The 25,852-nt window shown below is 58.0% G+C and overlaps 1 protein-coding gene across 1 annotated transcript; it reads left to right on the top strand.

Moving 5' to 3' along the window:
• Nucleotides 1–3,165: 3,165 nt before the first annotated feature.
• Nucleotides 3,166–25,509, top strand: BCL9L (BCL9 like). The gene is given in 8 exon segments (XM_084860528.1): nucleotides 3,166–13,169; nucleotides 13,389–13,511; nucleotides 15,428–15,620; nucleotides 16,080–16,164; nucleotides 16,318–16,885; nucleotides 16,888–18,603; nucleotides 20,866–21,030; nucleotides 21,790–25,509. Coding segments are annotated over 8 exon segments (4,215 nt in total). The 5' UTR covers nucleotides 3,166–12,871; the 3' UTR covers nucleotides 22,857–25,509.
• The last annotated feature ends 343 nt before the right edge of the window (nucleotides 25,510–25,852 follow it).

The following is a 25,852-nucleotide window of genomic DNA, read 5'->3' as shown; positions in this document are numbered from 1 at the left end:
TGATCAAGAAGAGATCCTGGCCTTCCTCTCTGTGACAATCTTTCAAGTACTTGAAGAGTGCTATCATATCTCCCCTCAGTCTTCTCTTCTCAAGGCTAAACATGCCCAGTTCCTTCAGTCTCTCTTCATAGGGCTTTGTTTCCAGTCCCCTGATCATCTTTGTTGCCCTCCTCTGAACCCTCTCCAGTTTGTCTGCATCCTTCTTAAAGTGTGGTGCCCAGAACTGGAAACAGCACTACAGGTGAGGCCTAACCAGTGCTGAGTAGAGGGGAACTAGTACTTCCCAGGATTTGGAAGCGATGCTTCTATGAATGCAGCCCAAAAGAGCATTTGCCTTTTTTGCAGCCACATCACATTGTTGGCTCATATTCAGCTTGTGATCGACAACAATTCCAAGATCTTTCTCGCTTGTAGTGTGGTTGAGCCACGTATCCCCCATCTTGTACCTGTGCATTTGGTTTCTTTTTCCTAGGTGCAGAACTTGGCATTTGTCCCTATTAAATGCCATTCTGTTGTTTTCTGCCCAGCGCTCCAGTCTATCCAGATCACTTTGAATTTTGTTTCTGTCTTCCAGAGTATTAGCTATCCCTCCCAATTTTGTGTCATCTGCAAATGTGATCAGCATTCCCTGCACCTCCTCCTCCAAGTCATTCATAAAAATGTTGAAGAGCACTGGGCCAAGGACTGAGCCCTGCGGTACCCCGCTTGTTACCTCTCCCCAGTTTGAGAAGGTCCCATTGATAAGCACTCTTTGAGTCCCATTCTGTAGCCAACTGTGGATCCACCGGATCGTTGTTTCATCTAGCCCACTTCGAGCTAGTTTGCTCATCAGGATATCATGGGGCACTTTGTCGAAAGCTTTGCTGAAGTCAAGGTATATGATGTCTACAGCATTCCCATGGTCTACAAGGGAGGTTACTTGATCAAAAAATGAGATCAGATTCATCTGGCAGGACTTGTTTTTGACAAATCCATGTTGGCTTTGAGTAATCACGGCATTGTTGTCAAGGTGCTTCCAGATGGATTGCTTTATGATCTGCTCCAGAATTTTCCCAGGGATTGATGTCAGACTGACTGGTCTGTAGTTCCCAGGTTCCTCCTTTTTACCCTTTTTGAAGACAGGGACAACGTTAGCCCTCCTCCAGTCATCTGGCACTTCCCCCGTCCTCCATGATTTCTCAAAGAGAATAGACAGCGGTTCTGAGAGTTCTTCTGCCAGTTCCTTTATGACTCTAGGATGCAGTTCATCTGGCCCTGGAGATTTGAACTCATTCAAAGTAATTAGGTGTTCCTTGACCATATGCCTGTCGATCTCCAGCTGCAATCCTGCCCCTTCAGCCTGTACTTCGCCTTTGCCAGGGGTGTCATAGACCCTCTTTTGGGAGAAGACTGAGCCAAAGTAGGAATTGAGCACCTCTGCCTTTTCTTATTCATCTGTTATCGTTTTGCCATCCTTATTTAATAGCTGAACCACCATTTCTTTCCTCTGCCTTTTACTATGCACATAGCTGAAGAAAGCCTTTTTGTTGTTTTTAACATCCCTTGCTAACCTCAGCTCATTCTCAGCTTTAGCCTTCCTGACGCCATCCCTGCAATTCTGTGCTATCTGCCTGTACTCTTCCTTTGTTACTTGGCCTTCTTTCCACTTCCTATATGTGTCCTTTTTTGTTTTCAGGTCATCCCTAAGCTTTTTGTGAAGCCACATTGGCTTCTTCTGTTGTCTTCCACCTTTTCTTCTTGTTGGAATTGCTTGTGATTGTGCCTTGAGAATTTCCTTTTTTAAAAGCTCCCACCCATCTTGGACTCCTTTTCTCGCTAGCATCGCTTGCCATGGGACCTTACTGTTCATTGTTCTGAGTTTATGAAAATCAGCTTTCCTAAAATCCTGGGTACGCGGTTGACTACACTCGGCTTTTGCTTCCCTTAGAACCAAGAACTCAAGTACAACGTGGTCGCTTTCCCCCAGAGTTCCTGTAACTGCTACTTTATCCACTAAGTCATCTCTGTTGCATAGGATCAAGTCAAGGATAGCCGATCCTCTAGTTCCTTCCTCTACTTTCTGTAGGAGGAAGTTATCCGCCACACAAGTCAGGAATTTCCTGGAGGGGCCCTGTTTTGCAGAATTTCTCTCCCATCAAAGATCGGGGAAATTGAAGTCCCCCATTACTACTACATCATGCTTCCTTAAAACATTGGCTATTTGCTTTTCAAAAGTTTCATCCTCGTCTTCTCCTTGGTTGAGTGGCTGGTAGTAGACTCCGACCACCAGGTTCCTTTTATTCTTTGCTCCATTTATTTCAACCCAGATGCTCTCGATGGGGCTACCAAGCTCCTCCTCCTGTATTTCTGAGCAGAGATATATTTTTTCACATACAGTGCAACCCCATCTCCCTTTCTGTTCCTCCTGTTCTTTTTGAACAAGTTATATCCTTCAATTGCTGTATTCCAGTCATGAGAGTCATCCCACCAAGTCTCAGTTATACCTAGGGGTGCACGAAAGCCACTACCTGGTCTCGCAGCTTTTCGCGGTGGGGGGGAGGCGCTTCGCTGCTCTCCCCCCGAAGTTCAGGCCGGGGGGGGGAGGCTTCCCGCCTCGCCCGGCCGAAATTCAGGCCAGGGGGGAGGCTTCCCGCCTCGCCCGGCTGAAATTCAGGCCGGGGAGGAGGCGCCTCGCCTCGCCCGGCCGCGAAATAAAAAGTTAAAAAAAAAAAAAACGCCCCCGTGATAGGCTACGTGACGATTAACGTAGCCTATCACGGCTAGATCTGCAAAGTCAGCCGTGATAGGCTACGTAAATCGTCACGTAGCCTATCACGGGTGACTTAAAAAAAAAAAAGCGCGTACGCAAATGGCGGCCCCCATAGGGAGCCGCCATTCGCGTTCCTTATTTGGTCGCTGTAGTCTACGTAAAGATTTACGTAGACTACGGCGAAAATAAGGGCAACGCAAAATAGCATTGCCCTTATTTTCACCGTAGTCTACGTAATCTTTACGTAGACTACAGCGACCAAATAAGGAACGTGAATGGCGGCTCCCTATGGGGGCCGCCATTAGCCGTACGTGCTTTTTTTTTTTTAAGTCACCCATGATAGGCTACGTGACGATTTACGTAGCCTATCACAGCTGACTTTGCAAATCTAGCCGTGATAGGCTACGTTAATCGTCACGTAGCCTGTCAGGGGGCGTTTTTTTTTTTTTAGTTTTATTGGAATGGCGGCGGCAGCAGCCGGTCAAAAGATTGGCTCCCGCCCCTGACGAAGACCCGACGAACCGCCGCCGGGACCCGCCACCGGGAGGGACATTCGGTAAAGGTAAGTCCCGTCCCAGGGGGGTGCGGAGAATTTCTCCCCGAAACTTCTTCGGGGGGCCGAAGACGTTGGCACTCGGCCCCCCGAAGTTTCGGGGAGAAATTCTCCGCCAACCCTAGTTATACCTATCAGGTCATAATTTCCCTCTTGTATTAAGAGTTCAAGTTCGTTCTGTTTGTTTCCCATACTCTGGGCATTAGTATATAGACATCGAAGACCATGTGCTTCGTAGTCTGGCTTTCTTCCTACATGTGTCTGAAGACTATTATTGGGCGCTATCAGAGCTGTTCTCTCCATTGTAGTGCATGCGCCTACGTCCATTGTTACCCCCAACATTACATCTCCCTTCCCCGTAGGATTCAGTTTAAAGGCCTCCTGATGAAGTTCTTCATGCTGTGGCCAAACACATTCTTCCCATCCTTTGTGAGGTGCAACCCATCCCTAGCCAACAGCCCATCTTCCAGGAAGTATAGCCCGTGGTCCCAGAATCCAAATCTCTCTCGTCGGCACCACCTTCGTAGCCAGTCATTCACCCGGAGTATTTTTTGTTCCCTTTCTATCCCTCTTCTAACTACTGGAAGGATGGATGAGAAAACTATCTGGGCCCCAAAGTTCTTGAGCTTCCTTCCCAAAGCTTCAAAGTCTGACGTGATCTCTTCATAGCTCCACTTGGCGGTATCATTTGTTCCCACATGGATGAGAAGAAAGGGATACCTGTCAGTGGGCTTTATGAGTGCAGGCAACCTTTCAGTCACGTCTCTAATCTGTCCTCCCGGGAGACAACATACCTGGCGAGTCCATGGGTCTTCACGACATACTTTTGTCTCGATCCCACGCAGCAAGGAGTCTCCCACTACTACCACTCTTCTTCTTCTTGTAGGCCTGGGTTTCATCGCCTCTTTTTGACTGACCTTTAGCCTCTTGCTCACTAAAAGTTGTTGCAGGAACAACTTTTAAAAGGATATAAAAGTTGTTGCAGGAACCAGGCCTCGGTTGACACAGCTGTAGCCTGAGGGCCCTTCTTACATTCACTTCCTCACCATAAAGCCTAGTTGTTGGGGCGTCTTGGTGTGGATGGCCAGTGCTTCAGCAGAGGCCTCTGCAATAAGCGCTCTGTCTGCCTGGGTGAGTGTGGTGCCTTTGGAGCAGGCAAGGCAAGAGCCATGAGGAGGGCTGTGGCTCAATGGCCGAACCCCTGCTTGGCCCGCAGCAGGCCCCCCAGTTCAGTCCCCACCTGCATCTCCAGGTGGGGCTGGGAAAGGCCCCTTCTGAGGCCCTGGGAAGCCCTGCTGCCTGCCAGTGTCGACCGACGGGGCTAGATGGACCCAGGGACTGATTCGGTCTAAGGCAGCTGCTTCTATTGCCCCCACCCTGAAATATGGCAACCAAAAAAGTCCACCAGAAACATAAACGATACTTGGTGGCCCAGTTCCTGGAACCTTTGGCTTGCATGTTTTTACAGGTTTTGTATCTGACCTTCTCAAGGTGACTAACAACAGAAGCATGGACAATTTTTAAAGATACCAATCTATAAAGGCAACTAAGCACAGTTGATAAAAATAAGCAGTCTGTAGTTAAAAAAAAAAAAACTTTAAACCACACTCTGTCCCCGATTCTCTTTCCTTTTAACTAGGCATCTTTCTGGTGTTTGAAAATGGCCTTTACCTTGTGTCTGGTGATGCCAGCTATATGGCTGTAATAAACATCCTCTGGACCAGCGGTAGTCAACCTGGTGCCCTCCAGCTGTTTTGGACTACAGCTCCCATAAGCCCCAGCTAGCATGACCTATGGTCCAGGAATTGTGATAGTCCAAAATGTCTGGAGGGTGCCTCGTTGCCTCCCCGCTGGAGACCTCTTGCAACAGGGTTGGTGCAGCAGAGGCAGCCCCCGGGGAGCCTCTGGGGATGCTCACTGCTTGTCCAGGGATAAGGCTGTCAAGGGCCACTAGTCGGGATGATACCCCCAGCGCCCAAGGCAGCATGCCTCTGAATTACCAGCCACTCATGGGGGGGGGCTCTTTGTGGACTCTCCAGAGGCCCTGGAGGGTCACTGTGGGAAACAGGTTGCCAGACAAGCAGAACTTGTCTCTCTCGCACACACATGCATGCACACTGTTCCTTGTTACATTTTGGGGAGTGGGACAGCATCAGGTGCGTGTAGGGATGCATGAGAATTTTGTTTGGGGGGAGAAATCTTGACAGATCTTTCCAGTTCAGCCATGGCGGATTTCGTTTTGTTTCCCCCTGCTGGCATCAACTCGAGTGGTGGCAAGTCAATCCAATAGACGGATTCCATTTGTTTGTTTAATGGCGGCAATTTGCGCAAATTGGGATTTTTTTACTTAATTTGCACAAATGGGTTCATTTTTTTAAAATATATTGGTAATCTTGCGCAAGTGCACACAGTCGCAAGATCGCTTGTCTGTTATGTAACTTCACAGGGGCATATTTGCCTCTTATAAATATCCTTGTCAGTTTCATCCACGCCACACACTATTTCCTTTAACCTAGCAGAACTGTATTTCCTACTTGTCAGAGAGCTTGTCGATTTCATCCTCCACTTCACTGCTTTCTTAGCAAAGGGGGTGGGGCAGAATTGACAAGTAGCGAATCTGACTGCTGGGCTAAACCAAGTAATGTGTGGAAGGGATGAAACTGACAAGGATATTTACAGGAGAGAAATATGCCTCTGCAAGGCTACATAATGGGCTGGTGGACTTGAAATTGTCCGCACTTGCGCAAGATCAGAGAAAAAAACTTTACAAAAAATTACAACCCCCTTTGGGCAAATTTAAAGCTCTCGCCCCCAAATTTGCACAAATTACCATTGCAGAACCCGGGGGGGAACTGCACAAAATGTTCATAGAATTAGGGAGAGGGGAATCTGCTGCAGTCCACTGCTGGGACAGAAACACTGCAGAATCCCATCAGGCTTACACAGAACGGCATCCCCAGCGTCGTGCATCCCTAGGTGCAAGCTACATCTAGCTCTGCCTGGCTGGTGCTTGCTTCCGTGGGGTCGCTGGGTTGTGGTGGGGTCAGGCTGAGGGCCCCTTCCGCTCCGGGGTCAGGCTGAGGGCCCCTTCCGTTCCGGGGTCAGGCTGAGGGCGCCTTCTGCTGCACTCGAGGCTGACTGTTCCTCCAGGAGTGGTGGCTGTTCAAAGGAGCTTCTCTTCAGTCCATGGCCTCTACTTTCCTGGGTTGTGGCTAGTGGAGTGTCCGTATTTCTGCACAGCAGCTGGATTGGGGCTCTCTGCCCAGGAGGAGGGAAGGGACCAGCCTAGCAGGGCTGCGAAAGGTCCATCCAGATGGCCTCTAAAGCTGCCCAGGGGGCCCAGCCGGCATCTTGCAGGATGGCAAATGCAACGCCAGCATCTGGGGGCCTCTGGAGTCCTCTCTTCCCTCCACAGACTGGGGCCAGCTTTCCCCCCAGCATGGCTGCTAGAAGGAGCCAGTCTGCTCCCCATGAGTGGGGGCTGAGACTCCCTGGCTCAGGACATGTCAGGGCAGGACCCGGCCTCTCTCCCTCAGCAGCCCTGTGTTTGGGCTCATGGCTGTGCTGTGGAGGAAGAGGTCTTCCTTCTGCCTCTCCTTGGCAAGTAGGCTGGAGCAGCTCTTTCCTCTGCCTTCCCCTAGCCACCCAGACGGGTTCTCTGGAGAATGTTGAGAGGGCCTTGCTGTGCATGTCCCTCTGTACATGGAGCCTTCTCACCGCACCTCTGACTAGCTCTGCATTGCTGCGTGGGCAGGGCAGATTCAGGCATGCAAACACATGTGGAAGCGGCTCTGCAGTCTGGGGCGGTGTGGCTGGCTGGGGCTTGGCCTGTAGGTGAGGGCAATGTGCGGAGCAGCACCAGGCAGACTGAGGACGTTGCCGGGTATTCTCGGCTCTAAGCAGGCTCCGCTCCTGCATCCCCAGCCTTGCCGTTGCCCTTGCCCTGAGGTGTGTGGGCTGAGCAGTGGGCGCCTTGGGAATAGGACTGGAGGGCTGAATAGCAATACTTTCTCTGAGGAATGTGCCCCTTCCCTTGTCGCATCCTGCAAAAACCCTGTTGTGATCTGCATCTGCTCAGGATAGGACTGAACAAGGCTCAGCCTTGTTCTCGATCCTCTGCTCAGGAATGGCTTCCCCGCCCCCAGTGGTCTCCAGGATCCCACCGAGCTGCCTCCCTTAGGATATGCCAACTAAACAGCCTCATCTTTAGCCTGGGGGGCATATGAAGATGGAGGTCCCACCTAGCAGGGAGAGGCAGTTTCCAAGGCAATGCCTTGTGACTGTGGGTAGGGTGGTAGTCTTGTCTCCCGGGCTTCATTTGTCCCAGGGAACATCAGGATTTGGCCCTGGAAGCAGTTCTCAGTGCTAGCATGAAGTCCTGGTAAACGTGAAATAGTTTTTTCCAAAGGTACCTTTGAACACGCGCAGACTGCTCCCCCCCCCCCCCCCCAATAGCCACATCGTATCCCTGAATATTCAGAACTAAGAAGCTGGGTTCCCAGCCACTTTCTCAATATGAACCTGCTCAGTTACTAAGATCAGCAGGAGAGGTCCTTTAGAAGACACTCCTGCCTGCTTGCTGAGGCCTGCTTGGCGGGCATGCAGAAAAGGGCTTTCTCCTGCGTTGCTCCCAAACTCTGGCACACCCTCTCCTCTGGAGGCAGGACTGGTCCCTGCTCTCTGTGCGTTTAGGGTGGGGGTCAAGACACATTTTTTTAATTTGGCCTTTTAAACTGTTATGGTTTTAAGTTTGTTTTTAATGTTTACTATGTTTTTATTTGTTCTTTGTGTTTTCTGAATTTTCTATAAACTACCTGGATTAATTTTTCCAGAAAGGTGGAATAGAATTGCTCTTAATAAATTATAAATAACTCAAGGCGCACGCAAGCAGGTTGACCCCCAGGGAGCCAGAGTCCAGCCTGAACACAGGGAGATGAGAAGAGCCCTGAATCCAGATCAGACCCACAGGGGCTGCTCTAGTCCAGCGTTCTGTTCCCACAGAGGCCAGCCAGATGCCCCGTTGGGAAGGCCACAAGCAGGACGCGAATGCAGCAGTGCCCTCTGCTTGTGTGTCCCAGCAACATCACCATGCCACAACGGCCTTGTGAGGCGGACCAGTTGTGCACACATCTGTGCAACAGCGCGCCGCGGCCGCGGCCGCCCTTCATCCCCGCGCCCTGCGCAGGGGAACCCCAGAGCTGTGAGCTGGTTGTCCGCCTGGGATGAGGGAGCGGCCCGCTGCGGCCTCCGCACGGCGCCGGGCAGCCAGCTTTCCTCTTCCTTCCCCGTAGGCGGTCAGGCAAACCTGGCGTCTCCGCCGGCGCGGAGGGGCCCCTCTACGCCGCCAGAGCGCCCGCTCGAGCCTGAGGCCTAAACGGGAGGCGCCCGCGCGAGGACTCCCGCAAGAGGCGCTCGGGGAACGCGGCCGGCGCCGAGCCCTTCGCGGGGAGGCGCGGCAGGGGTCGCCGGAGAGCGGCCACGCGCGCAGCATCTTCGGCGCGTCGCGGCCGGGCGGGCGGGCGGGCGCCGAGCGACACCGGGGGCGGGCCGTCGACCAGGCCTGTTCCGGGGGCCGGGGCGCAGCGGCTGCTCGCGGAGGGCGCGGCGCCCCCGCCTCCCGCTCGGGCCGAGCCAGCTGCTCGGGCGGCGCCGGCAGCGCGACTCGGCCGGCGCTGGGGGCCCGCGCGCTGCGCCGAGAGCGGCCCGGAGCCCGCGCCGGCCCGCGCGCAGAGGCCGGGGCGCGCGGGCAGGGGCGGCGCTGCGGGAGGGGCCTCGCGGCGGGGCGGGGCGGGGCCGGCAGACCGTCTTCGCGGGCCCGCGCCGAGGCAGGAGACGCGAGCGCGGGGGAGCCGGGCTGCTTCCCCGTGTGGCGGGACGCCGTCGGTCATGCCCCCGTCGTGCTTCGCAGCTCATCCTTCCAGTCCTTGGCACATTTCTCCCCCAGCCTACTGAAACTGGACCCAAAGTGCTGGCCCGGTATCGAGTGGGCGGATGAGGGAGGCTGGCCAACTTTGCAGTGCGGGTGCCCCATCCTGTTTAGGCAGGAGCCTCCCTGCTTCTTTTGAGCACCCGAAGGACTTTGGGCTCAAGACAGTTCTCCTCCCTCGCTCATAACACTAGAACCCAACGGGGTCGTCCCATGAAGCTGCGTGGTGGGCGGTTCCGGACAGACAAAAGGAAGGGCTTCTTCACACAGCGCAGGCTGGGATTCGCTTCCACAAGAGGTAGGGATGGCCGCCAACTTGGATGGCTTTAAAAGGGGGTGGACAAATTCGTGCAGGAGGAGGAGGCTATCGATGGTTGTTAGCCAGGATGGCTGCATATCCTCTTCCATATCGGAGGCAGTATGGCTCTTTGGACGCTGAGTTGGCTTTCGGTGTCGATATCTCCAGAGCTACAAGCATCTTTGACTAGGCTGCTGGAATCCATAACCCACTTGGAATAACACACATCTTCCAGATCCACAAAACAGAGCCGATGGCTGGGCATCCCGTCTCGTAGGCTAAGGGTGCTGCTTGATGGCAGGCTCCTAGCATTAGAAGGCATTATGCAGCAGTTCAGTCTTTTCTTTCCTAATGGATTTTCTGTGGTAAAAGAGACTGAAGAAACGCTGGGGAAACTCGGGGGGGGGGGGTTAAGAGTGGAAGATGACATCTGGGGCCCCCGTACATTTCCAAGAGGCCTGGAAAGCGTCACCTGGAAGCACTCCCAGAAGGTGGATGAGGGTCTTCCGAGTAGCTCTTTTGACAAGAAGGCCTGCCTGGGGGCTGCAAGGCTCCTGTCCCATCAGAGGGCACTTCCTGGCATGGCCTTGGTTGTGTGAGGGCAGGAAGGGACAGGCAGGCTGCTTATCCAAGGGTCTGGATGCCTGCTGGGCAAGTTGGCTGCCCAGCCTCTGGCCCCAGAGGGCACCATCATGCCCTTGCGCTCTTCCGTCCAGATCCATGGCTTGATTGTGGGCAGGGCTGCTGCAGGCGCGGGGAGGGGAGTGCCGTGGGCAGCCAAACAGGCTGGGTGTCCTTCAGCATGGAAGGGGCCATGGCCGGAGTGCCTGGGTCTTTCTGCAGCCTAAGCTGTTTTAAAAGGCAAGGATGGGAGGTGGCAGTTACCCTGCCAGGGGATGGGGCGCAGGGCAGAGCTGTGAGCATCCAGTCGCCGGTCTGCCTGTCGTCCTCCTACAGGTGCCAGCATGCACTGTGGCTCTAGCCCAGCGGCCATCCTCCTCAAGTGCGGATGGTGCCATAAACGACCGTGTGGCTGCGCAGAGTCTAGAGCTGCTGCTGGCCCTGGTGAGCACCTGTGCTACCATCGTGGGTCTGGCGACATCTCAGCCCCCTTATCATGCCCCCCAAGGCTGACTGTGCAGCAGGCAATCTATTCTTTCCCCTCCCATGCACTGGGCAGGCCTGGGTTAGGCAGCATGGAAATAAATCTCTCCTGGTGTGGAACGAGGGGTATAAATATCCCCGGAGTGATGTGATCTTTCCAGCTGCTATTAATAGGCCCCCAGAGACTGAGCCAGCCAGTGCGACGGGCTGACACTTAAAGGGACCCCGGCTCCTTCCCCGCTGCAGTGAGAAAATTAATCTGCATCCACCATGCTTAGTAAATTGCCACCTTCTGATGGAAATGGCTAATGACTCGCTAGTTAGAGATGGAGGCAGGTCAAGTGGGGGGCAGGCTGACAGGCGGGCTGGTAGCTGACATGGCTGCACATCCCCCAAGGCTCCCCCCAGGCAGGTGACATATTTGGCAGGCATCTCAGTAAGTCTGGACCGCCCGGGTCTCCCTCCAGCTAGCCAGGTCCGGCTGCCCGGCAGCCACCACCACCACCCCCTCATCACAAGGGCTGGGCTGGCGTGGTACCTGCTTCTCCCCACACAGGCATGAGGGCATCCTGAGGAAGCCTTTCCCATCACAGCAGGGGCTGCCGCTCTTCTGCTGTGCCCAGAGGTTTTGGCTTGATGGCATCGCAGTAGCAAAGCTGGAGAGCTGGCAAGTTCCCAGGGCTGTCCTGGGCAGACAGCAACATCCTTCGTTGCAAGGGAAGGACCAGGAGCAGAACACAGAGGAAATGGCAGGGCCACAGAGAGCCTTGCCTACTGGTGGCACCATCAGGGCAGTGTGTCGGAAGAAGCCCCGAAGCCCTTTGCAAGCTTCCACAGTCAGGGTCCACAGCCTGCAGCCGACCCAGAGCAGGGCAAAGGTGTGGCTCTGGATGCACTTCCCGTGTGTGTGGCTGTGGGCTCTCTCTGCGTGGACCTTTCCCTGCTGCACGGAATGCCGCATGACCAACCAACCTCCCTGATTGGGCAGAGCCGGCTCCGGAGTCCGCTTGGCTGCAGCCGTCAAAAAAGGCCACCAATGATAGAGTCAGAAGGACCAGAAATGTCTCTCCGCCACGCTTGGTGGATCCAGCAGGCCATCTCCCCTCAGGGCTGATGTGGCCGTGCAGCAGCAGTCCAGGGGCTGTCGCTGGGCTGAAGGGGCCTGACGCAGGGTGGACTAGGCAGTCAGTGGCTACTGGGCAAGCTGCAACCCCATCTAGTTAGCGTGATAACTGCCAGCTGTGGAAATGGACATGTTTTGCACCCATCTTCCCCCCAAAGACCAAAGCTGACTTTTCAGTGTGGGCAAGGGCGCACGCGCAGGGGACAAGGGAGGCCTGCGAGACCTCTGTGCTGGCTGCCTCTAATGGCGGTGGCAGTGGCGTTACGGGCAAGCCTGAGAGAGCAGCTGCAGAATTCACAGGGACCTGGAAGGTGGATGGCCAGAGAGGCCCTGGCTGCTGTTCCTGCCGCTGGTTAGCAGGGAAGGCTCCGTTGGGGGTGGGGGGCTTGCTGGCCAAGCCCCTGCCTTGCACACACAAGGTCCCGGGTTCCGTCCCTGGCAGCGTCACCAGGTCGGGCTGGAAGAGCACCTGCCTGAACCCCTGGGAGGCTCTGCCAGCCCGTGTTGCAGACAAGGGGCATGCAGAAGGCAGCTCTCCAGATGTTTTGGACTTCAGCGCCCAGAAGGCCCTGCCAGCGTGGCCAGTGGTCAGATTCCTGGGGTCAGTTTCCAGTGGTCAGATTACCTTGGGAGGTAGATCTCCCAAACGCCTGGAGATCTACCCCCTGCCCAGCCCTGGTGTGTAATGCTGGGCTAGATGGCACAGGGGCCTGACTCTGCCAAGGCAGCCTCCTGTGGGGTGGAGCGCCGTCCTTGCCCGGGCCAGGCAGCTCTGCGAGGTCACGTGTGTGAGAGGTGTCCTCCTGGCCTGTTGCGGGGGGGGGGGGGGGCTCAAAGGCCAGGAGCCATCTGCGGCGGATCTTGGCCTATTGCGGTTTGTGGTGGGAAGGAAGAGGTGGGCAGAGCAGTGGCTGGCAAGAGAGTTTGGGCATCGTGGCAGCTGGGCTGGATACGTAGGTCAGTGCCTGGACAGCCACCAGCCGCTGAGCTCTGACCGCCACCCCTCCCTCCCCCCCCGCTCCCCCACCCCCGCACAGGCGTTTTGCTCACCAGGCGGCGGCGGCAGGGGGGACGTGGAGCTTCCTCCAGTGTCGCTGCCAGAAGTCTCAGCCAATCAGATGCACCCTGACAACAAACTGACCAGCCATGGCAAGACCGGCGGTGGCGGCCAGTCGCAGCACCACAATGTGAGCCAGAGCCCCACCCGCAGCCTGGGCACGAAGGGCGTGGGGGCAGGGAACCATGGCAGCAAGGTGGGCCAGCCCGCCCCTGGCAACTCGGGGCTGAGAAGCAGCCAGGCTCCAGGGCCCGTCTTCGGGGCCTTGAAGGGCAAAGTGAAGCGGGAGCGGAGTGTCTCCGTGGACTCGGGAGAGCGGCGGGAGGCCAGCGCCGCCTCGCTGGACAAGGAGCTGAAAGGTGAGTGGGAGAAGCAGCCCCTCTGGCCTTCCTTGCCCGTGGAGCTGGGCCCCCTTGGGGCTTGCGTGGCTTGCCTGGGCCGCAGGAGGCCCGGCCCTGCTGCCAGGCGGGCGGGCGGCCCGTGGGGAAGGTGGCGGGGCTTCTTCTGAGCACTGGTGCCTCCACCAGCCCCTCCTTCGGGCCCCACTGGGCTGACTTGTGGCACACCATTCCCTGCAGGCGAAGTGGCCCCCCGGAGCAAGCGGCGCTGCGTGCTGGAGAGGAAGCAGCCCTACAGTGGCGACGAGTGGTGCTCAGGGCCAGACAGCGAGGACGATGAGAAGCCCCTTGGCAGCAGCCACAGTGAGTCCCATGGCCCCCCAGTGTGCTGCTGCGCTGGGCCCAAAGTGCGTGTGGGGAAACACTGGCCCCAGGAGGGTCAAGGGAACCCGTGCCTGCATTCTGAGCAGGAGCTCTGGGGTTTGGCTGTTCTTGTAAACCTGCAATCTCTTTGCTCCCCAAACTTGCAGTGAACAGACCCCCATGCGCACTCCTTTGCTCACCAGTGCTCAGTCCACAGCCCTTCAAAACTGCACACTCAGCACCTCTTTTGCGGCCACCAGGCCCGCGTTAGACCTTTGCCTGAAAAATCTGTCCGTGACAGTTCTGGCTACTTATTTTATTCATGGGTTTATTTATTAAACTATTTTATTTATAATAAAACTTCTTTCCTGGTTTCTCTCTCCAGTGAAGATGCTTGAAGCAGCTTACAAGATTTTCTAAAAGTAAAAATAACAGCAAACACCCCCATAATCCAACCATTAAAACGACCAAATAAATAGCAAATGGATCTCATAATGAAAGTGCTGCTGAGAGCATCCAGAGAGTCGCAACTCGCAGATGAGAAGCGAGGCACCGAGGGAGGCCCGGCCCATGGGAGGCGCCTGGGCTGGGGGTGCGCAGACCCGCGGAGCTCAGCCTGGGCGGGGCACCGCGCAAATCTGGGCCGCTGCCCTCAGCTCCTCTAGCCACACCCGCTGGCTGGTCCCGGGCGTGCTGCGTGCTTTGGGGCCCTGGGAGCGGGTGTCTCCTGCCATGCTGGTGGCGCAACAGCTGCTCCCCGCCATCGCCAGCAAGCCTGTGGCTGGAAGGTGGCGACTACGATTCTCCGCATTTCTATGGGCTCTTCCTAATTGCTCTGAGGGCTCTGTATATTCTCAGTCACCTGGTGAGGTACGCCAACGTTAATCCTCGTATTACAGATGAGGAGGCTACAAGCTGGAGTGGACCGTGGCTTGCCCAAGGCCAGCTGGTGCCACTGTTACCCAAGACATCCCAGGTGGCACACTGGGCCGCTGTGCTCATGCCCTGCTTGTGGGTTCCTGGTTGACAGCTGGCTGGCTGCTGCGTGAACAGAATGCTGGACCAGATGGACCCTGGTCTGCTCCAGCCTCAGGGCTCTTCTGATGTCCTTGTGTTCACTTCAGCAGCTCCCAGGCAGCAGGAGTGGCCTCATCCTGCAGGAGCGGAGGAGCAGCTGGTGTCCTGCAGGCCTTGTTCTGAAGCCTGCTAACGGGCAGTGCCTCACCTTCCAAGCAGTGGGGAGGAGCAGGTGGCGAAGGGCAGCATCTTTGTCCCCTTCTCTTTCAGCTCTGGACTGCTGCAGGATTGGGTGGGGGATAGGTGAAGGACATCCTGGCAGAGCCGGGGAGGGTCCTTCCTTTGCCCCCGCCTCCAAGCAGCAGAAGCCCGGAGGGAGGTTTGCTTGTGAGGCAGGCCTGCGTTTTTTGTATCCGAACATGATTCTGCAACAGTGCTGAATTTGCCTTTGGATTTGAGCCTTGTGGAATTTCACCCCACCTTTGTTCTGAACTTCAAATGCGGGCAGTGCCGCTGTTGGACGAAGCCCCTTATCCTGGGTTGTTCTGGGCACCTTCCTTTGGCTTTCTGCCAAACGGAGGGTTAAAAAACTCCCCCGCCCCCAGGCACTCCGGCCAGAGTTGGGGGGCTCCCATTGTGTGCTGCCACCTGCTGGAGTCTTGGAGGAAAGCAGCTGAGAGCGAGGAAGGGCCCGCACGCCGCTGCCCCTCGCTGCGGGCCCTCTCCCCGCGAGCTGCCTCACTCCGCCCAGGCCCTCCAGCTCGCCACGGGGGCCCACGGCCTCTCTCGACCCTCAGCTTCTCCCGCTGCCCTCCGCTCTGCGCGGGTGCCCCACCGTGACCCGGGGCTGCTGCTCCCGGGCCACAGTGCTTTGCTGACCTCCCCCCCCCCCCCCGCAGACTGTGATGCAGCAGAGTCGGCGATGACCTCAGCCTCACAGCTGGGCCCAGGACCCAACCCGCTTCCAGCCCTGAGCGAGAGCCACGCGTCCAGCGCGCCCCACGGCGCCACCCCTGGCCTGAGGTCAGAGGCCGGGAACGGCGCCGGGAAGCAGCAGTCCGTTTATGTCTTCACCACACACCTCGCAAACACGTGAGCCACGGTGCCTTCGCACGGGCCTCTTCTGGGCCTCCCTCTGCCTGGGCTGGGCGTCCCCAGAGCAGCCAGGAAGCAGCCTCTGCTGCGCGGGGCGGGCAGCGGGGGTCTCTGCATGCAGCTCTCCTCCGGTTTCTGTCCTGGGGCGGAGGCTGGGGACTTGTGCTGCTCCCCAGCAGGAAAGGTTCTGTGGAGGTGGCGTGGGGTCCTCAGAAGCCCTCCCATGCCCGGGCTCACATCTCGCATCCCGGCCCTCGCCGAGGCCTGGGTTACTGGGTCACAGCTGTCGTGGGGGGGGCGGGGGGCCGCGAGGGAGCAGGAAGAGGCCAGGCCTAGACCCTTCAACCCTGCTTTCCGTCACCTGCGGTGGGCCAGGCAGGCGTCCTAGCCTAGGCTGGGCCCCAATCCAGGGGACTTGCCAGGCGGCTCCCTGACGGTTCCTCTGTGTGCTTGCAGGGCTGCCGAGGCTGTCCTTCAAGGCCGAGCAGACTCCATCCTGGGCTACCACCAGCAGCATGTGCCCCAGGCCAAGCTGGACCAGGTATGCGTGGGGCTGGTGACGAGGTGAGGGTTGGACAGGCGTGGCCTGTTGGCAGAGCTGCTGATGGTGGGGCTGGGGCAGTCTCCGCAGGGGGAGCACGGTGAGCGGCAGTTGGACGGGGCCCGCTGACCTGCCTCTCCCTCCTCCCCACAGACCCCCGTCCCCAAGATCCAAGCCACTCCGGATCCGCTGCCGATCATCCCCTCGCCTGCCAGCACCCCCCAGGCTCAGCCCGCCATGCCGCCCAGCAGCCAGGCCCAGGGGCAGCCTCCGCCCCCCGCACCGCCTCCCCAGCCCGCAGCACCGCCCACGCTGGGGCTTGGTCAGGGGCCACTGCCTTCGGCCGGCGCCCTCCCGCAGGAGGGGCCTCCTGAGGACAGCCGCCGGGACCTGACACCCAACTCGGTGGGGAACGGCAGCAGCGGCAGCACCGCCCCTGGCGGCACCCACCCCAGCACACCCACCGCCCCCAGCTCCTTGCCCGCCAGCGCTGCGGAGGGCTTGCTAGCGGAAGGGGCCAGCACGGGGGCCCCCTCTGCAGGGAGCGGCCCCCGCAGCGCCCTCAGCACAGAGGGCCTCTCCAAGGAGCAGCTGGAGCACCGGGAGCGGTCGCTGCAGACCCTGCGGGACATCGAACGCCTGCTCCTGCGCAGCAGTGAGGCCGAGCCCTTCCTCAAGGGGGGGCCAGGGGCTGGCGAGGGGGGGGGCCTGCCTCCGCAGGCCCCTCCCCCCCCCCTTCACAAGCCCCTCCACCTGGGGCCGGCCTGAAGAAGTATGAGGAGCCCTTGCAGTCCATGATCTCCCAGACTCAGAGCCTGGGGGCGGGCGGCCTGGAGCCAGAGGGGCCGGTGCCCGCCGGGGTGGACATGGGCCAGCAGATGAACATGATGATGCAGCGGCTGGGCCAGGACAGCCTGACCCCTGAGCAGGTGGCCTGGCGCAAGCTGCAGGAGGAGTACTACGAGGAGAAGCGCCGCAAGGAGGAGCAGGCCGGCCTGCACGGGGGGCGGCCCCTGCAGGACCTGATGCTGCCCCAGCCTGTGGGCAGCATGATGCTGCGCGGCCCGCCGCCACCCTACCACAGCAAGGCTGGTGAGCAGTGGCTCCTGCGGGGGGTGCCCGTGGACATGCAGGAGCAGCTTCAGCTGCGGCCACCCTTTGCGGGGCCGCGCTTCCCCGGGAGCCAGATGCCGCCACAGCGGGGCTTCGGGGGGATGCAGAGCCTGCCCCTGGAGCCGCTGGGCCCTATGAGCGCCGTGCAGCGCCCGGCCCGGCCCGGCATGGCCTGGAACGAGGAGATGCCCCTGGGGGCCCCCGGCAACTTTGCGCCCGGGAACCTGCCCTACCCACCCCTGGGGCAGGGCGAGACCGAGCGCTTCCTGGCCCCGCGTGCGCGCGAAGAGATGCTGCGGCACCAGCTGCTGGAGAAGCGGCAAGGCGGGATGCAGCGGCCCCTGGGCATGGAGGTGGAGCGCATGATGCAGGCTCACCGGCCGGTGGAGCCAGCCATGTTTGCGGGGGAGGGGCTGGGCATGGAGTTCGGCAGTTCGCGGGCCATGCTGAGCCCGCCCCTGCGGGACATGGAGCCGGCCTTGGGGGCCCCCGGCGGCAATCTCAACATGAACATGAATGTCAACATGAACATGAACATGAACCTGAATGTGCAGATGACGCCACAGCAGCAGCAGATGCTGATGTCACAGAAGATGCGTGGGCCAGAGCTGATGCCCTCCGAGGACATGGCCCGGGCCCGGGCCCCGAACGGTACTGGCACCATGATGGGCGGCCCCCAGAAAATGATGATGGGCTCGCCGTTCCCCAGCCAGGGGGGACCGCCGCCGCCACAGCACCCGCAGCAGCCGCCAGGGTTCCCAGCCATGCAGGGCCCATACCCCGCCGTGCCGCAGGAGATGGGCAGCGCACCAGACATGTTTGGCCCAGAGCAGGGCAGCATGGGCCACACCACCCGGCTCAGCCACATCCCACTGCCCCCCACCACCAGCGCCCCATCCACGAACATGCACCAAGCCGCTGCAAGGGGCGTCGGCCGCCGCCCTTCCGATCTGGCCCTCAACATGGGGCAGATGAACTCTCCCAGCGTGGGCCGCCTCAAGTCTCCGACCCTCAGCCAAGTCCACTCCCCGCTGGGCACGTCGCCTTCCGCCAACCTCAAGTCCCCGCAGACGCCCTCCGCCATGGTCAGCCTGCCTGCCGCCAGCACCGGCAGTGCCCCCCTCAAGTCCCCCCAGGTCCTCAGCTCCGTGCTCAACGTCCGCTCCCCGACCAGCTCGCCAGGCCACCTCAAATCCCCGTCTATGGCCGTGTCCTCTCCAGGGTGGGCTCCATCACCCAAAAACGCGCTTCCCAGCCCCGGCATCAGCCAGAGCAAGCCAGCCCTCGGGATGAGCAGCTCCGCCACCCTGGGCAGCATCGAGCAAGGTAACGGGCTCGCGAGGGTGCCACGGGTGCCGCTGCTCAGCCAGCACGGTGAGGGGCAGCGCGGTGTGGATTGCGCCCCAAGACCCGGGATGTTCAGCTGTCCCTTCAGTGAAGGGCGGGTGGTGCACTCAGCCCGTGCTGTTGAGGGCAGCCTGTCTTATGCTGGAAAGTGACTCTTGGCGTGCTTTGGGCTCGAAAAGCAAAGCAGCTGCAGTCTCCTCAGCTGCAATCCATGAAGCCCACCGAAGGGCAGTCGAGCACACTGAGTCAGACCACGTCTTTGTAGCAAGAATCCTGGGGGAAGGTGTCTGCTCTTGAAGGCCAAGCATTGTAGATAGGGCTCCATTTTTAATGTTACTGTTATTACTTTCATACAAGTAAATGAGGTACACAGACTTAGTGTGATGATGAAGATGGGCTCGAAGCCGGTGGCTAGGGCACGCAAATCGTCGCAAGCGTTGGAATCCAGCCAGTGGTTCCAGCAGTTGCCAAGCTAATCCAAGGTCTATCGGACCTTGTCATTCAGTTTTATGCAATGTGTTCTCAAATTGTGAATGTTTGATTCTATCTACTTCCCACAAAAATCACTTCCTGTCACATAGGAAAATACAGTTACTGGGAAAAATGATCAGCCCTTGCTTGTTTCTGGAAGCAGTTGGGCTGAATGTAGATGGTCTTATCCAGTGATCTTGACCATGTGTTTAGAGAGAAACTCCAAACAGAAATGTGCGGCCGCTTTAAAAAAAAATGGCAAACTCCACTTTAGGCGCAATTAGGAAAGGAGTTCACAATAAAACTGCCAACATCATACTCCCCCTATACAAATCTATGGTGTGGCCACACTTGGAAAACTGTGTACAGTTCTGGCCACCACCTAACAAAAGATATTGTAGAGCTGGAAAAAGTGCAGAAAAGGGCAACGCAAATGGTCAAGGGGCTGGAGCATCTCCCCCAGGAGGGAGGGTTACAACAGCTGGGATTGTTTAGCTTGGACAAAAGGAGGGTCAGGGGAGACATCATAGAGGTCTACAAAATTAGGCATGATGTGGAGAACATGGATAGGGAGACCTTTTTCTGCCTCCCTCAAAAAACTAGAACCTGGTTCTAGGTCATCCCATGAAGCTGAGTGGTGGGGGATTCTGGACAGATAAAGGAAGCCCTTCTTCACACAGCGCAGAGTCAAACTATGGAATTAGCTACCACAGGATGTAGTGATGGCCGCCAATTTGGATGGCTTTAAAAGCAGGTTAGATAAATTCCTAGAGCAGAAGGCTTCTAGTCCCGGTGGCTCTATGCTACCTCCAGTATTATACCTATGTAGGCCAGTTGCTGGGGAACATGGGCGGGAGGGTGCAGTTGCACTCGTGTCCTGCTTGTGGGTTCCTGGTCGACAGCTGGTTAACAGAATGCTGGATTAGATGGACCCTGGATGTAATCCAGCAGGGCTCTTCCGATGTTCTTTCATGGGCCTCAGCCACTTCATTAGATCCTGGGCTCCAAGTATTACACATACACACCCAGGGGGGCGGGGGCGTGTAAACGCTGAGGTCAGAGGGGGTTGAAATGCAGAAAATACAGAACAAGGATAGTTACCTTCTTTACTAAAGTGGCCATTCGTAAAGCAGTTGTTGGATGATAACACAGATATCCTTGCATTGGTGGGCCAATTAACACGTTTAGGGTGTATGTACACACCCACATGCAAGCATACTATTTAGAACCCAATGCGCTTCAGCACAGTTCATGAGCAAGAGTCTATTAAATAAGCGGTGTGTCGTATACTAACACAGTTTAAAGGATACCTTCCTAGGTAAGCACTGTTGACTTGGGCAATCAACCTGTTTTAATCCTTCAACTCAAATGCACGTGTATTCAAAGAATACCTGACGTATACGTGGGAAATGCTGCTTTCTCCATTCCTGCCCCTCTCTCAGTGGTCTTGCAGGTGGGAGGGAGGTTCAGTGGAGCGCCCCCCCCTTTGCTGCAGGGCACCTGCCTCCCCCTTGAGGCCCGTTGCCTGTTGCCTTTGGCTGTTGCAGGGCCTCCTGCCCGTGTCCTGAGCACCAGACCCAAGCCCTGGGCTTGGCAGGTGCTGTGCAGGCAGCTCCTGGCCGAGCTCTTGCTCCGGGCTCAGCGCCCAGGCTCTTGCTGTCTCTCCCACTGCAGGGCCCATGCCCCCGGGGCCTCGGAGCAGTTCTTCAGCCCCAGCTAGCAACCCCTCTGGCCCCCTGAACCACAGCCTGCCTTTGCCTTCCTCTCCAGATCCGCCCCCGTCCCAGAACCCCTTGTCACTCATGATGTCCCAGATGTCCAAGTACGCCATGCCGAGCTCCACCCCGCTCTACCACAATGCCATCAAGACCATCGCCACATCGGACGACGAGCTGCTCCCCGACCGGCCGATGCTTCCACCTGGCACCATGGCTGGTGGGTATCTGGGGGGGGGGGGGGGCAGAGCCAGCAGTGCACCAGGGCCGTGTGCCAGGATCACCCTGGGCAGGGGATGGAGCGGGGGGCTCTTCTGGACTAGGGGGCTTGGCACCCTGCCTCAGAAGCTGCCCATGCCCATGCAGACGTCTTCTGCCTCGCCCCGGAATCTGTGGCTGTGCTTGGAGGGGCTGTTGCAGCCACTCCCATGGCTCTGGAAGTCCGGGCTAGTGTCTTGGCGAAAGGCCTGTTCAGCAGCACCTTCTGTGGTGGCCGCCCCCCTTGCCTCCCACAGGGCTCCTCCTGCAGGGATCTGTGCTGCTGATGGCGCCAGCCAAGAAGAGCACCTTGGGCGGCTAGGGCAGGGGGGCCTTTCCCTTGTCCTGCTCCCCTTGGGGATAGACTTTGCCTGCTGAGGAGAGAAGCAGGGACGCATCTTGGCTCCCCATGAGCTGGGAATTTGCACCCCTTTCCAAAGGCAGCAACAGCAGCGGCGGGGGGTGATGGAGTCAGGGGAGGTCATCCTTTCTGTTTGTGGCTTGTTGTTTGCTCTCCAGGCCCATCCATCTTCAGGGAGTGGGGCCAGCCAAGGCGGAGCTCTTGACCCCACACACCAGCCCTGCTTGGTGTGTTGCTTTGGGGGCAGGGGCTGTTACTGAGTTTGCTCAAGTAGTGGGCTGGTGGCACTTCTGCCCCCCTGCCCGCACTGGGGCTTGGCTTGTCACCTGGGGGCTAATGGCTCTCTGTCTCCCCCTGCAGGCATGGGAGGGAACCAGCCCAACCAGATGCACGTGAACTCTGTGGGGCCAGCTCCAGCCCAGAGCCCCATGGGCATGCACCTTCCTGGACAGCAGCCGCTCTCCCATGAGCCCCCAGCACCTGCCATGTCCTCGCCAAGCCCCCTGGGCGCCAACATTCCCATGCACAGCAGCGCGGCTCCACAAAACCCAATGATGCTGCCCCCAGGACCCCAGGACCCCCTCAGCCAGCCCTGCGGCCCAGCTGGCCAGCTGGTGTTCCCACCACGCCTCCAGCAGCCCCCCACCAATGGTGGCAGCGTGCCGATGGGCCCTGGCGGGGCTGGGGGCCCTGGCTTGCAGCACTACCCGCCTGGCTTGGGCCCGCCCCCGGAGGAGCTGCAGCCGCCGCCCCCGGGCCCATTGCCCCCACAGCAGCAGCAGCGCGTGGCCGGGAGGCTGGCCGCCCCCTTCCCACCGGTGCCCCCGGGGGTCGCCTCAGTGCTCAGTGACCCAGAGCTGAGTGACGTGATCCGCCCCACGCCCACCGGGATCCCCGAGTTCGACCTGTCCCGCATCATCCCATCCGAGAAGCCCAGCAGCACGCTGCAGTACTTCCCCAAGGGCGAGGGGCAGGTGCCCAAGGCCCAGCCCCCCTCCAACCTGCACCTCATGAACTTGCAGAACATGATGGCGGAGCAGGCTCCGGCCCGGCCCGGCCCCCCGGGCATGCAGCGCATGGCCATGTGCCACCCGGGACAGGTGCCCGTGCTGGGCAGGACAGGCCTGGCACCCCAGCAAGCCATGATGGGCAGCACCATGCACCAGGGCGTGATGCTGCCCCAGCAGAGCCTCATGGCCCAGCAGAACTTCCTGCTCATGCAGGCCAAGCAGCGCAGCATGTCTGTATCAGGAGAGATGTATGCGCAGCCTGGGCACGTGATCTCCCCACAGGGCTCGCTCATGGGACCCCCGGGGCCCCAGCAGAATCTCATGGTCTCGCACCCCCTGCGGCAGCGCAGCGTCTCCCTGGACAGCCAGATGAGCTACGGCCCAGGAGCGGGCGGCATGGCCAACCTGCCCTTCTGAGGCTGCAGCCAGGGGGTGCGGAGGGGGTCTTTGTGCTGCAGGAGTGATGCCAGCCCACATCTCTGGCCTGGCAGATGTTTGGTTTGAATCTTGCCTCTGAGTGTGAACTTTCTTTCTTTCTTTCTTTCTTTTTTTCTCTCTCTCTCTTGCTCCTTTTTTTTAAAGCAACCAAAATGTGCAAGAGGGTTTGGAACAGCTGTAAATAGGTTAGGGGGAAGCAACAGCAAAGATTTTTTGCTGGCTTGGAATTGTTTGTATTTCTGTGTTTTAATAGAAGCCTCAAAACCTGTTTTTGGAAGAAACAAACAAAAATGCAACCTGTTGACAAAGTTCAGCTCCGTGTGGACTGGACGTCCTGCCCGGAGGGCCCGGCAGCAGCCCTGGTTCTTGCTCTCAGCCCTGGCTCCGCCTCCACAGCCCTGCACCCTCTGCGCGGTGCAGCCAGGCAGCTCCGCGGCTTGATGGCTCTTTAGGCAGCCTGACAGAATGCACTTTCACCCTCTGCCCTAGAGCAGGGAGGGAGGGGCATCTTCTGCTGGTGTGGATTTGGCCCAGTCAAGCACTGCGCCCCCCCCCTCCACTTTGCTCAAGCAGGGTCACTGCAGTAGGACAGGGCTTGAGGTGGAGATGCATCAGCCACCCCCCCCCCCCCGGTCGCCTTGCAGGACATTGGTCCCCAAGCAGATTGGGAACAGGCTGGCTCTGTGTGTCTCTCTTTCCTCCCACAGACACTGTCTCAGTATTTAGGAAGTACCGGCCCCTTCCTCACACGCACTCGCTGTCAGGATGACCAGAAACGAGCCGCGGACGCCCCCGCCTCATCCTGGCAGCGCCTCACGCGTGCTCCCAGTTGGCAGCCTGCCGGCGGCTGGTCCCCGTGCTTCCTGTGGGCGCATCGGTCTTGTCCTCCTGCTGCCTCCCCTTGCCCCAGCTGAGCGAGTGCTGCCACCCCCGGGCAGGTTCGGGCACCCCTGCACTGGCCAGAGAGTGAGAACGAAGATGAAGCCAAACATTTGGGGGGTGCTGCAGCAGGCGTGATTCCGTCCAAGTCAAAGGAAACCTGCTTTGACTTTGCATGAATTGGCTCCTTTTAGAAACAAAACCAATTGAATGAATGGAGACGGAAGCTGACTGTGGCAGAATTCCTAATCCAAACATTCGAAACCCCCGTCTGCACTTTTAGACGGCTCTGGACTGAATTATCTGCATGCAGGGAGAGCAAAGAGTTTATGGCTCGAAGCGGGCCCCAGATACGGCACGGTTCTAGGTGCCTAGAGTACGGAGGTGTGTTCTTGCTTGCTTGCCTCTAGAGGTGGGGAGACCCCATCTTCCCCCATACTCTTATGCTTCTAGGTGTGTAGAATAAGGGGGTGCCCGCTCTTCCCTAGGCATAGGCAGGCCCCCTCTCCCCCCGCCCCAGTGCTCTTGTGCTCCTTGTTCCACTGGTGTATGCCCCCATCAGGGACGGTTCTTCTGTGTTTCTGCTCGGCCTGCTCTGTGCATGAAGGAGGCCTTGCTTGATGCCCACCAGCAGCTGCAGGCCTTTCATGCTGAGCACCAAGTCCTGCAGATCTGTGGTGGGTGCAGCATTACTAAGCCCCTGGAGTGTGTATCTGCCAAGAAAGTCATGAACGCCTGTCCCAGCTGGCCCTTGAATTGCCTGCCCCAACCCCCAGTAAGAGGTACTCCTTGTAGAGGCCGTGGCAGTGGGAGTGTGGCCTACAGGAGGTGGAAGTGGCTTCCAGACCCCTTGAAGTTGCCCACCCCTGCTCCAGAGAGTGGCTTCCATCCTACCGCACCACCACCACCAGTTGCCCGTTGGCAGTGACGGTTACACGGGGGCATCTGAGGTGGAAGCTGTTTAAGCAGCAGTGGGTGTGCTCAGAACAGATCAGTAAATGGGGTACAGAAGTGTGGGCAGAGGTAGGAACTCTGTTGCCCTGAGCACAAAGGGAAACACTTCTGGTTTGCACCGTTGGCCCTGGGGCAGCTGCCTTGGCCGAGGCCGGCAACCACGTCCCTCTAGGGCAGCCATGCCTGGTAAAACGGCACCTTCTTCCAGTCCGTCTCTTGTCCATAGCAATACGATGGCCCAGGGCCACTTGCCGGGCAGCCCGTGGCTCATCGCCTTGCTCGCTCCTCGCGCCCTTGCCTTGCGCTGTGAACGTTGTCCGCTCTTGTGTCTCGTGCTTTCTTGCTCGGCTCTCTAGCTTGAGTGGTGTCTGCTGAAGTCCACTTGGTTCTCTGTCTCTGGCCACAACCTGTTCATTTCCTGCTCCAGACAAACCAAAGTGATTCCATTTCTAGCAAGCCGGAACGCCCACGGCGGATGTGTTTGTGCCCAGGGGATGGGGATTGACCTGCTCTCCTTGTCATCCCATGAGGGGGAGCATTCTCCCCCTGCCACCCATGCATTTTGTACCATTCTATAAATATATATATATATAAATATAAATATATAAATACAATATGTGAAGACATCTTATTGGTTTTTATTTTGAAATGATTTCTAGGCTTGTTTTTTGGGTATCTGTGCTGCCTGTAACGTATTGATTGACCTGTTTTATAGGTGCCTTTTTATTAAAAAGAGACATTTCAAAACACGCCGGCCAGGAGCTTTCTGTGGTGGTGTCTTTGGCCAGGTTACCACGTGACTAACAGAGGGGCCGGGCCCTTTCAGTGCCGGACTGTCGGGACCTTTTTGGCAACAATCTCTCCCCACCCCCGGTTTCTGTAGCCGCTCTTGAATGCCTGGGCTTTATTTCTGAGGGGGCGGCATGCGACGGCTCCACTGCGGCCGAGTCTCCTGCGCTGTGCCCTAGAAGCTGTGGCTGTTGGTGCTAAAAGAAAGGCACTCTCCGTGTGCTCAGAAGCGCTTTCTCTTGCTCCGCACCTCCTGGGGCTTCATCCGTCCGTGCACCCAAGGCGCAGCCACCCCGTCCTGAGCGGTATCCACAAGACCTCCCATCCGGTGGGGAGGACAGTCGCCTCTCTCA

The sequence above is a fragment of the Heloderma suspectum genome, chromosome 6 (genome assembly GCF_057233095.1).
Source record: "Heloderma suspectum isolate Gila_16-S chromosome 6, 16-S_ref, whole genome shotgun sequence".
NCBI lineage: Eukaryota > Metazoa > Chordata > Lepidosauria > Squamata > Helodermatidae > Heloderma > Heloderma suspectum.
This window is presented reverse-complemented; position numbering and strand designations above follow the sequence as displayed.